This window comes from Eublepharis macularius, chromosome 4, assembly GCF_028583425.1.
Source record: "Eublepharis macularius isolate TG4126 chromosome 4, MPM_Emac_v1.0, whole genome shotgun sequence".
In the NCBI taxonomy this organism is placed as follows: Eukaryota; Metazoa; Chordata; class Lepidosauria; order Squamata; family Eublepharidae; genus Eublepharis; species Eublepharis macularius.
Genome location: NC_072793.1, coordinates 152,347,336 through 152,361,425, shown reverse-complemented (window position 1 = coordinate 152,361,425; position 14,090 = coordinate 152,347,336). Strand labels below are relative to the sequence as shown.

Here is a 14,090-nt window from a genome sequence, read left to right as displayed (position 1 = left end):
TTGCAAGATAAAAAAAGTTTACCAATTACATCCTGTGTGTAAACAACGACCTCCAAGGCTATAAGCAAAGGAGCCTATCCAAACTAGAGGAAATCTCACCCACACAGTTAACAATTAGATCACGGGGTTTACAACACACCCTGTTGCCTGTTTGACAACGCAGGAGCCAAGAGAGCTAAACAAATGGCACTTAATTAACTTTTGTGTTTTGTGGCAAAGCCCTCAGAGAGAGAAGAAAACATTGGTGTTTTCTTAAATAATGAACGAATCCCTGACAAACAGGGATGGGCCTGAGCAATGGATTCAATCAGAACTCCAAGACAGAGTAAATGATGGGGGGGGGGTCCAAGCTGATTTGATTGCCCTCATTTTGGCACCTGCTAGTTTAAGCCAAAACCTCTGTCAAAGCCCAAAACAACAGGGGTCACTGGAAAAGCAAAACAGTGACACTGTGGGGCTTAATGAGAATCCATTCATACAGAGATGGCCTCTCTGCTATAATAAACGCTCACAGCACCAGGAAACCATCAGTCTAGATAGCTTTGGGGACAGCAAGATTTCACTGGGGTGGGGCATGTTCAGAATGACAATGAGAGCAGCAAATAGCCAACATCCAACCACGCTGAGCACAAAACAGCTACTGATTCTTTGGGGGTATTTTCTAATCTGGGATTCCCCAGAAGTTTGGGGAAGCTACTGGAGAAGCTCTTCCAGGTGCACACCAATTCCAAGAAGCATGGCTTTGTGCTATGACATTGGGTACAGTGACATGAGACTCCCCAACTTGCTGGACCATGAGACCATGGCTGAGGCTATCCAGCAGTCTGCCAGCTGGTTGCCCTTGCTGGCCAGAGAGTGCCATCCAGATGCCCGGATCTTCCTCTGCTCCCTCTTTGCTCCAATCTGCCTGGACAGGTAAGGATATTTTCTAACGTCTTTGTTTACTCTTACTGTCTCTGCCTCTTCCCCCTACCACAAGTAAGCGCTCCCTAATGTATCTCTGCTATATATATATATATGCTTTCTAATTACGCGAGCACACACTCACACAGTTAAATGACCTTTGGCTTACTCTAGCTTCTAATGAAAATGTGAAACCTACACAGCCGTCAGAAATAATTTGATTTCTTTCCCATGCATAACACTTGGCACAAGTAGTATAAAAGAGGATCCTAGGCACACTTATTCCTCATGTGTTAAAAGAGAATTTTGTTTAGCCAGCATAACAGGGGAACAGAAAACTATGCCATTTTACCATGCTAGTAGAGAAATAGCTACTACAACAGAGATGGAACAGTGCACTTTATCTTCAGAGGAAAGATAATGCATGTCAATTCAGGCTAAAGATAGTTCATTGGAACACCAAAGCATCCTAACAATGCCAGATAGCGGGAGAAGACATGATCCCTGTAATTCATGGGGTTTTGCTTCATTCTCTGTCCTACAATACTCTTTATGGATGCTTGGTTTCTTAATTTGCAAGTCTGAGAGCATCTGTTGTACCTCAAAGTTTGTATTCAGTACACTAGGTACACACAACGAAAGCCATAAGAATAGTCCATATTAGGGAAAATCGCACTATCCTAAAATCCCAGCATAGCTTCTATTTAGGTAAATTTGATACTCTGCTTCTGTTCAGGTAACATATTTCAGCCCAAAGCCAGCACTAGGATTTTAATTTAAAGTAATGTAGATATACACGTTCATTTATTTTTATTCTACTCCCTTGTTGCAGACTCAGAATCTCAAATGCACAGGCCTTCCATACCTAAATGGGTTAGGAAAGTATCAGAAAAAAACCCTCTCATACACATACACACCCACCCAACATTCCTTTGAATGTATGCTTAGTCACATTAACTGTTAACTGAATGTAATACGGGACACTATATTCCCTTGGGTACTTTTGAGTTTACCAAGATCATACTTGCATCTCTTTCTAATGCAGATATCTGTATCCATAAAAACCAATTTCTGTGTACAATCACATTCTAGCATGACTTAAGAGAGAGAGAGAGAGACCAAGGTGGGACTTGGCTCCAGCCAAGTTCTGTAACACAAAAGTCATTGTTCTACAACTTGAGATGCAGCTGAGAGGAAGAAAAAAATGTGGTGAATGATACAAGGAGAATGGCTGTCATTCCCTGCCATAAGGAAATGTAATTGTGGGGCAAACGTTGCAATGTCCAACGCTGGGGGGCTCAGCCTCCACTAACAGGGATCCTGTAGAGGTACAATGAGGTTGACAGGGAGCCCCTACACCTACCTATACACAGCTTGTACAAATGATGAGCACACTGCAGAATCAGAATGAAACAAAGTGAAACCACAAGATTCTAAGGGTCAAACAATTCATGCCAGTTTCATCCCTCAAGACAAACATCAAACCTCATTTACTATTTTTATCTTAAACTATGAACACACAATAATGGAATGAGGTTGATCTAGAACAAGTAACAGCCATTCATCCTTACGAGGAAGAGTTTTGAACTAATACAATGCTCTGTTTCTTGTCAGGCTCATCCATCCTTGCCGTAGCCTTTGTGAAGCTGTAAGGAGCAGCTGTGCCCCAGTCATGGCTTGCTATGGGTACCCTTGGCCTGAAATCCTGACCTGTAACAAATTTCCTGAAGATCATGAGCTGTGCATCTCCTCAATTACTGATGAAAACACTTCAAACAAGAGAAGTAAGGCATTGCACTTCTTTGTACATGGTTGTAACAAAAAAGTCACAACAGCACAACTTGATAGAAATTCACAAAACAAACCTGCAGGGGTATGAGATCACAGGGTTCTATGTGTTAAATGTTCTGCTTGGGCTTTTCTCAATACAGACCAATTTGGAAGAATCATAGAGTTTACAATTAATATCCTCATATAATGCTGCACTGGCATTTTGGCTAGGAGAATGTAGCCTTTAAGGAAGCGGAGAGGGGGGAAAGAGGGCAGATCTACAATGTTTGGAAAGAAACACCACCACCACCACCAATTTATATACTGTCCTTCAGGACAACTTAATACCCACTCAGAGTGGTTTACAAAGTATGTTATTTTTATCCTTTCAACAATCACCCTGTAAGGTGGACAGGGCTGAGAGAGCTCTGAGAGAGCTGTGACTGACCCAAGGTCACCCAGCTGGATTCAAGCAGAGGAGTGGGGAATCAAAACCAGTTATCCAGATTAGAGTCCTGCCGCTATCCTATCAACCCCATACCCTAAGGTATCAACTCCAACATCAAAACAAGGTTGGTTTTTTCCAAAGCAGCAGTTGTAATAAGAAAAAGAAGTCAAAGTTTTCCCATTTTGAACTATTTCAACACTAAATAAAGCTTTCAGTAGGCTGTGGCCATTTTGGGCTGAAAGCAGATTTCTGAAGCAACAAGATAGAAATGTAAACCATGTTGCCGTTTTCCTGTGGGTACACAAATCAGAAGAAACTCTCGAGGGAACATATAAAAATAACTTTCTTCCTCCTGTGCAAGGAAGCAAGAGTGGCTCTGCTTACATGTCAGCAGGCTCCAAAATTCCCTTGGTTACATTAGTGCCAAAATTTATAACTTTTTATGTGTTCCAGCAATTCCCCGAGCCAGCTGCAGAGACTGTGAACTAGAAGAACCAACTTCTGCCAAGGAGATCCTGGAAAACCTTTGCATCAGTGACTTTGGTAAGTAAGTCATTGCTTCCTGCCTTTCAAACACTCAGCCAGAGACATTTCTGAACAGAAAATGTGTGCGTGAAAGAGAAAGAGACAGAGAGAGACAGAAAGAATACATCCTTAAGATGCCACTGGTATTCCCACACACTCCCTTTTTTAAACCTGTGGAGATGGTCTCAAAAATTATAATGACAATAAAGATTATCTAGACATTTAAATACTGAAAGAGTTGCCAACTGCTTTCTATTAAAATAGAACAGCAGTACAACTGGAGTCAAAACACACTAGGACATCCAATGGTATTTTAAGGAAAAGAAAACACTGAGCTAACATGGAAACCCTTTAAAATATCAATTAACTTTCCAAGGGGAAAAGGTCTTCTTTAAATATTGTTTTATTTATTTAAAACACAGAATGAGACATGTTTTATTATGATATAAAATACAGGCCGAAATAAAAAGAATATTATTCTTTGGCAAAACCAAGGCAGTAGTCTTACTTTGTTACAAAAACTGTACAATTTCCTAGATTCAGATCATAAATAGGTCTAACTTGTGAATTAAATTCTGAAGTAAAAATACAGTCCTAGGAACAAGGATATAGATAGCTCTCCCCTTCTTCCAAGTTGTTCTCCACCACTGTATTTTAAGGGCTGCTCCAACCTGAGGTCAAGCACCTAGTACAGATTAAATTCATTTAAGCTGATTATGTAGACTTCGGGTAAACAGTTTTCAGACTTCTAATTTCCTACACAAGATTAGGATTCCTGTGTGGAGATTTCTTAACTAACAGATGATTTTGAAATGCTGGGCCACTGAGATAAGCGGACATTCCCATTAGATGATGATTTACATTTAACAAATATTCATCAAAGTTCTCAAACAAGTAATATCTGAAACAAAAGGAAGGTAGATAATCTGAATCCTCATTCTTTCATAGCACTGTGCCAGATTGGGGTGGGAGGAAATATAGCACTAAGCAGACAGGACAGAATTTAATTCCTGCTATTTATAATTAGGATTCCTTTGTATAAAGAAAATATTAATGCAACTGTAATCACGACATGAGGTGCCTGGCAGTTGCAGCCACAGGCAGAAGGCTTGCAATGCTAAGAATTTAATAAAGATACTTGAACATATGTGTTGCTAATATCAGCACATAATTATTCTCCCTAAAATAAAACCGTTTTTAAAAAGAGATTTACTGAGAGCTGTCTGCCAAGTTGCAAAGGATGCTGAGCAAAGCTACAATTGAATGGATAGTGTATCTACCCTGTGTGTGTGTGAAGTGCTGTCATGTCATAGCTGACTTACAGCAACTTGTACGGTTTCAAAGCAAGAGATGAACTAAAGAGGTTTGCCAATTCCAGCCTCTGGATAGCAAACCTGGACTTCTTTGGTGGTCTCCCATTCAAGAACTAATCAGGGCTCAGCCTGCTTAGCTTCTGAGATCCAATGAGATCTGGCTAGCCTAGCCTATCCTCTATACTCTATAGCTATAAAATAATTAGTGAGGAAATAGTGAGGAAACCAATTTCATTGACTTTTTCATTTCTCCAATACTGCTTGTCCTAGGTGTGAAAATTAGAATTTCTAGGAAGAACACCACCTCTGCCATTGCTGACTTTGACCTTGACTCAAAGTTGGAAGTTCTGAAACACGGTCCCCTTCTCAAGACTGAAACCCACCCCAGGCTCAAGCAATGGCTGGATCTAGATGCCACCTGTGTTCACAACATCATGAGGGGCACAAACACAGGGGTCTATGTGATCACTGGGGAGGTGCAAAATAAAGTATTGATGGTGAATAAAGCCTATGCATGGCATAAGAAGAACAGAAATCTACAAATTGCTGTTCGGCGGTGGAAACACTACAAGTGCCGAACATGAACTGCTTTCAGCCCTAGTGTGAAATCCAACTAAGTGCTAGAAAACTCCTTCTATTCTTATATCTAGCAAGTGCCAAGGCTTCGGGCACATCAGTCTGTGTAATATATACTTGCAGTAGGGTTAAAATGAATGGATAGCCAAAAAAGTACGCCATACACCTTTGCACCAAGATAGTGGTTTTCAAATGGTGTTCTGGGGAATTGTCTGGATTCTTCAGAAGTTTATCAAAGGTCCCTCAAAGAGAACATGAGTAATCACAGAGGAGCATTCCTGCTAAATTCCATCTATGCTTATGCTCCCCTGGCAATGTGTAGCTCCAGCGCAAGTTGGCTGTGTCATAGGGCATGCATTCTATAACATAGGGCAATAATGAGACCTTAAAGGCGTGCCCAGCTCCCCCAACTATGCACCCTAGAACATACTTCAGAATCCTCTGTAGTGTGCTGGTATTCATCAGCAGACATGCAGAGCTCAAACACAAGTGGAAACCATTTCCTGAAAGTAGAAGTCCTAAAAATCACAGACTAAGAAAATGCTGCGGAAAATTTTCACTTGGGAAAAACACACTCTTGATTACTGCTCCTAGGATAGTAAATTTGAATGTATTGGATTCTTTATTCCATTTCATGGAAAGCCCAATAACTGAGGCATAACAAAACTCCTTACAGTAATAGGAATGATAATCTCTCAGTTGCGCTATAATCCAACGTTTAGGCTGCTATATCTGCAACTACACAAACCACACACACAAACCACACACACATGCACACAAGGAAACCCTTTTTGGGATATGCAAGTTATGAATACTGTGTATTTAGAAAACAATGACAGTGGTATATTTCTTAAAAATGCTTGTGCATTAAAGAGATTTAACAAGAAAATCATCTAGTCTCTCACTAAGATTCCATTTGGTTGTTTATGAACATTCCAATTCTACAGGTGAAACTATTAACACAACACTGAAAACTGTGCAGGTTCTGAGAACAGTATGGTTAGGGAGGGGAAGTCAGAAGATGGGAGACTGTGCAACATTGTCAAGAACAGGGATCAGGAAGAAAGGAAGTTGGAGAGAAAAAGAAGATTCAGGAAACAGGAGAGGTAAGAGACAAGGAATATGGGATGCAGGATGCCTGAATGAAAGGGGAAAGAGTAAGCACACTGAGGAATAGGAATATCTAAAGAAATAGATGCTGGAAGAGGTAGGGAGATAAGAAAAGGGAGAGGTCAAGAAAAAGATGCTGAGAATGAAAAATAGTCTAGGAATAGGGGGGGAAAGAAGCTTTGGAGGTTAGGAGATGGTAGACTAGGGAGTCAAACTGAGAATTCAAAGAGGCAGAGAGGCTGAGGAGAAAAGGTGGGAAGTTTCAGACTTAATTTTGATTTGAACAACTTGATGTTTGGCTACTACTCCCCCCCCATCCCACCTCCACCCCCAGTATTGATCATTGCTGCAGATCTAGAACTTTATATAATACGCAAGCTTTTTACATTGAGTAAATAGTCAAAGAAGTTGTGGTGTATAAAAATTATCTTATCACATCATGCTGCGGGACCAACAAAATATTATAACCTGGCCAGTTTGATATAGTGGTTAAGAGTGGCAGAACTCTAACCTGGAGACCCGGGACTGATTCCTCACTCTTCCGCTTGAAGCCATGAGTTTGCCATCACATTTAGTTTGGCTCTCAGGCACATCCTTCTCAGGTCCAGTGGCTGCTGCAGTGCCAATTGGCATGAGGCTGTCCACCTATGCCATTGTCATTCCGACTCCCCATCAGCGCATCTCCAGCCTGCCCACACCACCCCAAATTGCTACTGGCACCACCTTCCTGGGCACTGAGTCGCATGCAGCCTCCAGTGCCATTGTGATGGCCAACTCTGGGGACAGGGCTCCAGTCTGACTGCCACAGACTCCTGCTGTCTGCCTTGGCGGTTGCTGCCTTCACCACTACTCTAGGCACTCCCAAGCTCAGGAGATGGCACAGCATTGCTGGGCCCAAGCAATACTGGCTGGCAGCAGCTGTGAGGCCTCAAGTGCCACCACCAAAGCTGTGGCTGCCTGGGTGTCTGGACCAAACCTGCCTGCCCCCACTCCAGCTTCCACTGGTACCTCTTTGTTATGTGCCTTCCCCTCTCCTCTCCTTTCTCTGCCAGGCCAGTGAGAGCCTAGCATTGCTCTTGGCCAGGGCCAAGTTTGTCTCCAGTGACCTAAGTGGATATCAAAAGGCACCTGCTCTTGGGTTTCTTGGCAAAAGGAATGGACTGTCCATCTGCAAAGCAATAGGCTATCTTAAAACTATTCGGAAGAACCTATAAGCAAGCCACCTCTAAGCAAGTCAACCACCTGTGCATTCCTGTCATTTCAAGGATTGGGCGCGACTATATTTTAATCTCTTTATTCCATATATTGTATTAATTTATTTATTTGAAACATTTCAGTGCCTCCTTTTCACCCAAATAGGGCCCCCAAGTTGGTGACCATCATGAGTACTGGCACTTTAAAAAAAAGCACTGGATATAGTAGTGATCCATAATGACTGTGATGCACGTGACAGATTGCTCATAACCCAGGGGGAGAAAGTGATCTAATAGAAAACAACAACTTCCAGCATAGATACTTGGTGTGTCTCATTGCCTCGCCCAGTAACAGGCTAGGAGCTTACAACAGGACATTTCCTGCAGCTGGCATTTCTTACCAAAAAGAAGAGGTTTCAGGCTAAGAGTTTTCATGACATGGATTTTGTTAGGAACCAGTTCCACCTTCTGTTTATGGCCCACCTTGAAAAGAAAGCAAAGGGAATGAATGATTAGACCCAAACACAAATACTTAACTCCATCATTTGTAATTGTATCACACACATTCACACATATCACACACGTGGCTGAAAGAGTTCAGGGTAGGAGGAGCAATTCTGGCCTGCTCAGAAAGTCTCTGACCCCATATCAAGTTCAGAACAAAACTCTTTGGGCAGGCTGAAAATCATGCTTGCCCATGGTTTTGCAGTCATGTTTTCAGCACTTACAATATTTCAATCAAGTTCTCACACACAGAAAGATATGGGGCAGAATATTTTTCAGTTCTTTATTTTTCCACAGAAAACATTTCATTTTTAAAGACTTGTAGAAACAATCGTGAATGGCTACCACCGCCTATACAATATTAGGCAAGTTTGGCAGTTTCAAAATTGTAATTATCCCTGTGACTGGTGTGAGACAGTATATGCATGCTTTATTGATTTGTAGACAGGAGGTAGGTGGAATAAAATCATAAATACATATACTGATCCAAATAAAAAAATCAAGTTATGAATTCACCTAATAGACTATGCAGCAGGGTGGATAAAAATCAATGATTTTTTTTAAAAAAATTTAAAAATCAGATTTTTTTTTATTTAAATCGGTTTTGATTTAAATCGGATTTTTAAAATTTAAATTGGTTTTTTTAAAATAAAATGCTTTTTGAGGAAAATATATTACCATCCAAAGGTTATTCCATCATGAAATAAAGATTAGTTTTTAATTATGTAGAATAAGGCTGTATATGTTTAATTTTTTTGGTAAATAAATTCCATTAATCCATTCACAATGTCATGCTCTTCCAGAGGTTTTTGTAAGATTAATGGGCAGTTTCTCTGCCTACAAGATATTATCACAGATGCTTGGTTTTGCAGTTCTCAAAACTGAATTTGTGTCAGCTCAGCAGAGATCACATGCCTCTTCTTCACAGCAAAAACGTTATAACATGAACAGAGTTGAGAAAAAGACCTTAATCCTATTGCTCTACAAACCTATGAAGACAGAATCAACCCCTTCAGTGCTAAGTTTCAAGAAGTTCAGTGAATAGAAACAATATTTTTCTGATTGTTTGGAGTGGAATAGATCTGCACAAGAAGAAAGTAAGTGTGAGGAGGGAGGGGCAAGCAGTACAAAATGAAAGTTAAACTTTTTGAGCACAATAATGCACAAGTCTTTGGATCTTTTGTGTGTATGACCTGAGGTTTATCACATTCTTTCCTTGGAGGAAAAAACCTATAATGGCAGCAGGCCGTAAAAGAGACCCAGTTTGGGAATACTTTAATGAAGTTCCTTTACCTATCGGTAAGGCAGGCATGCGTGCAAAATGCAAACACTGCAACAAAAAAATGCAAGGCCTGGTGGCCCGAATGTGTCTTTATGTAGAAAACTATGATTTAAAACAAGCCTTACTGACTAGTGATTTAGATCAGTTTGATTTAAATCAAATCCACCCTGCTATGCAGGTCAAATTAAAACCAATGCCTCCTCTCACATGGAGGATAGCATATTATAATAATTAATCTGATGAGGAGTTAGTGCAAGTTATACTGTGGAGAGTGAGAGTGAAATGGAGGTGCCCCAGTGACTTCCACAGAGGAATGGACAACCACTTCCAAGGCACATCATGCTCACTTCTTTTGGGTGTGCTTAAATGCACGACAACAATTTTCAGTACCTTTGGGGTTCCCCCCTTACATTTAAACAATGTAAGGGAAGTACAGGCTATATTGCATTTAAGTATTTATGGATTATTATTCCAATGAAAATAATTTCCATATCATGTTTTGAATTTGTTCGACTGTAACATTTAAACCTCACTTGGTTTACTTTTTCTTTAACCAAATATTTCAGTTTCAATAGTTGTTCTTGTTGGAACATAAAATTGATGTAAGGTATTTTAATTTGCTTATTAGATATGTCAAAATACATATGCCAATTCAAATCATGCTCTGTTTAGGGCATGGGAGTTTTTCCCAAATCATATTGTTCCAGAATATCCACATCACTGCATACCCTTTAGAATGACAAATCCTACGCAGCATAGCCTCGAGGCCTCATATGCAGGCCTCATGCCAGGGATAGAAATAAATGTGGCTCTTTTGGTTCACCGTAATTGCAAATGTGGCTCTCCATAAGACATGAAATACTACTGTCTATGGTCAACTTCTTTATGGCTAAATCAGGCAATGCCCTACCAAAAGTACCACCGGGTAAATGCTAACACTGACCACACAATGCTTTCTTATGCAGCACAAAACAATATGACTATTTAAATTTTAACAATTGAATGTTGTGTGTGAAGCTTTGTACAGTAATGATGCTATCACTGCTCAGAAGAGTTGGGCCCTTCCATACTACGTTTTTTAAACACCAAAAATGAGGATTTGCTACACACATAGGCAGTAGCTTTTCTCTTACAGTTGCAGGAATATTGTATTTTGCCACCTCCATTGTTCATGCAGTGTTCATGGGATCACTGTTGGCATATAAGTGTGTGAGTTTCACCATCGCTTACTGGCCATTATTAACAATTATAAACAGGAGTTTTGTGACACTTTAAGAACAAGTTTTTATTCTAGTATTAGCTTTCGTAGACTGGAGCGCACACGGACTAGAGTCCTTAATGTGCCACAAGACTCCTGTTTACTTTTTCCTGCAATAGAGTAACCCAACTAAATCTCTGGAATTATTTGTAATATATGTGGTGAAAAGTGCCACCAAATCACAGCTGATTTACGGTGACCTCTGCTGGGGTTTTCAAGGCAAGAGACTAACAGAGGTAGTTTGCCATTGCCTGCCTCTGCAACTCTGGTCTTCTTTGGAGGTCTCCCATCCAATTACTAACCAAGGCTAACCCTCCTTAGTTTCCAAAATCTGATGAGATTAGGGCTATCCTAAACACCCTGCTTGGGCTATCCCGGTCAGGGTGTTTGTAAATAACAACAACAACAGCGCTTATATACTGCTCTTCTAGACAGATTAGTGCCCCACCCAGAGTGGTGAACAAGTTAGTGTTATTATTATCCCCACAATGCAGCTGGGCCTGAGAGGAGGGGCTTACCTAAGGCCACCTACTGAGTTCATGGCAGTGGTGGGATTCAAACCAGTAGAGTGCTGATTCGCAACTGAACCACTTAACCACTGTGCTACAGCAGCTCTCATATGCATGGCAGCAAATCATCTACTACCACCCAATCTAACTCCAGTTATACTATTCTGAGTATTACCTTTCTTTCCTAAAGATTAAAAAATGGAGGTCCTGTGCTGCTCTGTTGTACCTAATGAAAGGACTTGTTTCTTTCAAAAAGCGGACAGTACATCAAGACTAATTCTTTTATGGATTATTTAGATTTATGGATTATTTAGCCTCTCTGTAGACTATTTGCTCATCCAGCCAGATTTACTGTATCATTTCCTATTATCATTTGCAACTTACTGCTAGGCTTTGAAGTATGCACAGAACAGAGCATAGAAATACAGACCTGTCCTAGCAGGTTGACAATATCATTGCAACAGCCCTGGCTATACCAAGTCTATCAATTCAATTATTATGCTGCGCTAATCCTGATTGTGCCAGCATGAGTTCAATGGATAATGACTAGGTTAACCTACATTTCCATCCCAGTGTATAAAGCATCAGTCCCAGTCATGTCTTCCCCGCCCCTCCCAAACCCTTCAAAACCTATTCTTTATTTTTTTCTACAAATACTGAGCCTGTTTGTGGGGTGAGTGGACTATAACTAAATAAATAAATTTGTGTGCTTTTATTTTAAAATGCATAAATTTAAAAAGAATACTGAGCTAACCTTAGTTATGCCCACCATTGCTATGACATTCCATATCACGGAAATTCTAGCTGAGATGATAAACATATCAGTGAGAACAATAACTTTGGAGTGTTAAATCTTGTCTATGTCATTCATTGTACAAATCACAACAAACCAGTCCACCACTGGCCACACTGCCCCAGTCCTAGTGACATCTCCCCCAGAACAAACACAGGACATTATATACCTATCCAGGATCAACAGACAAAATGATATCATTAGAACCATGCTCCAGTATTGAACAAACTTCTGAATTTCACTGATACAAGAACCCCATGAAACCCCCAAAAGCTTGCATCTTCCTACACCAATCTATGATCTAAATAAAGTATTATTGTATCCACTGTGCCTTCTATCAGATCACAATACATCAAGTGCAGCCATCTCCATCCCGGTCATGCCAATCAAAGGCAATCCAGCCTCACAAAACACCAACCTTGACTATATCTGTTCTGACGGTGGCCAGTCACTCTGCTTATTCAATGGCAACAAGCCCAGTGCTGTGCTATGCCTGTAAAGAGACTGTCACCTATAAAAGGGCATGCCACAAGAAAGCAGTTAGCTCTCAAAGACTGGATTTACACCGTTACTGCAAATTTAGCCAACACATTTCTAAGTCCTTAACTGTGCAAGCCTAAACAGAATTACAGTGAAGCGTTGTTTTGCATTTTTAGATGAATAAAGAACATCTATACCAGCTCTCCTTTAAAGAAAAGGCATTAACACCGTAGGTCCTGGAATGCAAGAAAAGGGCTTGTTCTTCCCTCCATAACTGCACTGAGAGTGAAAACTATCCCCTTCACATTTCAAGCACAGTCCTAGGAGAGAGTAAGAAAGTTGGCAACTCGTCACTCCCCAATACGGTTTCTGCATTCTTTAACCGCTGTTCAGCAACCAGTCAGCAGGCACATGCCCCACCCCCCTTCTTTTGAACGTCAGGACAGGCTTCACCTTCAGAATTTCTGTTTCCCATGAAGTCGTTAAAGGCACAGAAAGACCAGAGAAGCCCCAGACAAAACGCACTCCTGCTCTCAGAATGAGCCAAAGCAGTGCACCACACGCCATCCCCAGCAGACGAGCGCCTAAGAGCAAACTGAGGCGAGTCAGCCCCCTCCCCTCCCCCTTGTTCTGATTTCACAGAGTAAACGATGCGAGCTCGGCTACGCTTGGCCCCTCCGCGCTTGCCTTGATGCCTTCCAGGCGAGGCAGGGCGTGAGAGCTGGGGCCGCCCGGAGAGAAGGGCAACGCAGGCGGGTCTTGAGCGGGGCTAGGAGGAGACTCTTTGCCCCGCTCGGGATCTCCATCGTCGGAGCTGATGTGCACGAAAAGTAGCAAGCCCAACACGTTGAGCACGTAGAGATGCGCGAACACCATCAGCACGACGAAGTAAGGTCGGGAGCATACCGCTCTCCGCCCTAGGGACGGCCCTGGCAGCGGCGGGTCCTCGTCTTGTCCCGCAGTCGCCGCCGCCGCAGCCACAGCTGCCCCCGCCGCGGCAGCCATCCTAGGCCCAGTCCAGCCTTACCAGGCGCCGGGCCGTTACCAAGGCAACCACCCCGCGAACAGCGATGGGAGGGAGAACAGGCGGGAATCTCTACCCACTAGCGCCATGGCAAGCGTCGGAAGGCGGAGCCGACTGGTGGTGCGTCATCACGCACGGCGAGAGCGCGAGGCCATGTTGCCCGTGAATCACCTCAGAGGCAAGCGCTAGAGCTAAAAGTGTTTTGGCTTCAGGAACTTAAGTGGGACGGATGCGACCATTTTGGTTACTGGCACGCGCGACTTTTGTGTATGGATAACCTTCCCGTTTTACATAGCCGTGAAAAGGGAAGCCATTTTTTAAAAGGGCATCGCCTTCCTTCGTCCGATATGGAACTAGAGCCATTTTTAGTAAAGGCAAAACATTCTCACGTGCTGCTTTGTT

At 41.9% G+C, this 14,090-nt stretch overlaps 1 protein-coding gene across 1 annotated transcript in view; it reads right to left on the bottom strand.

Annotated features, from left to right (window-relative positions):
- The window catches only part of P4HTM (prolyl 4-hydroxylase, transmembrane), a 39,364-nt gene extending 25,695 nt beyond the window's left edge, over positions 1-13,669 (bottom strand). The window contains exons 1-2 of the mRNA XM_054977229.1: positions 13,352-13,669; positions 8,240-8,321 (exon numbers count right to left, since the gene is read on the bottom strand). Of these exons, the coding sequence (XP_054833204.1) occupies positions 8,240-8,321; positions 13,352-13,669 (400 nt within the window). The remainder of the gene's footprint in view (positions 1-8,239; positions 8,322-13,351) is intronic.
- Positions 13,670-14,090: the final 421 nt, after the last annotated feature.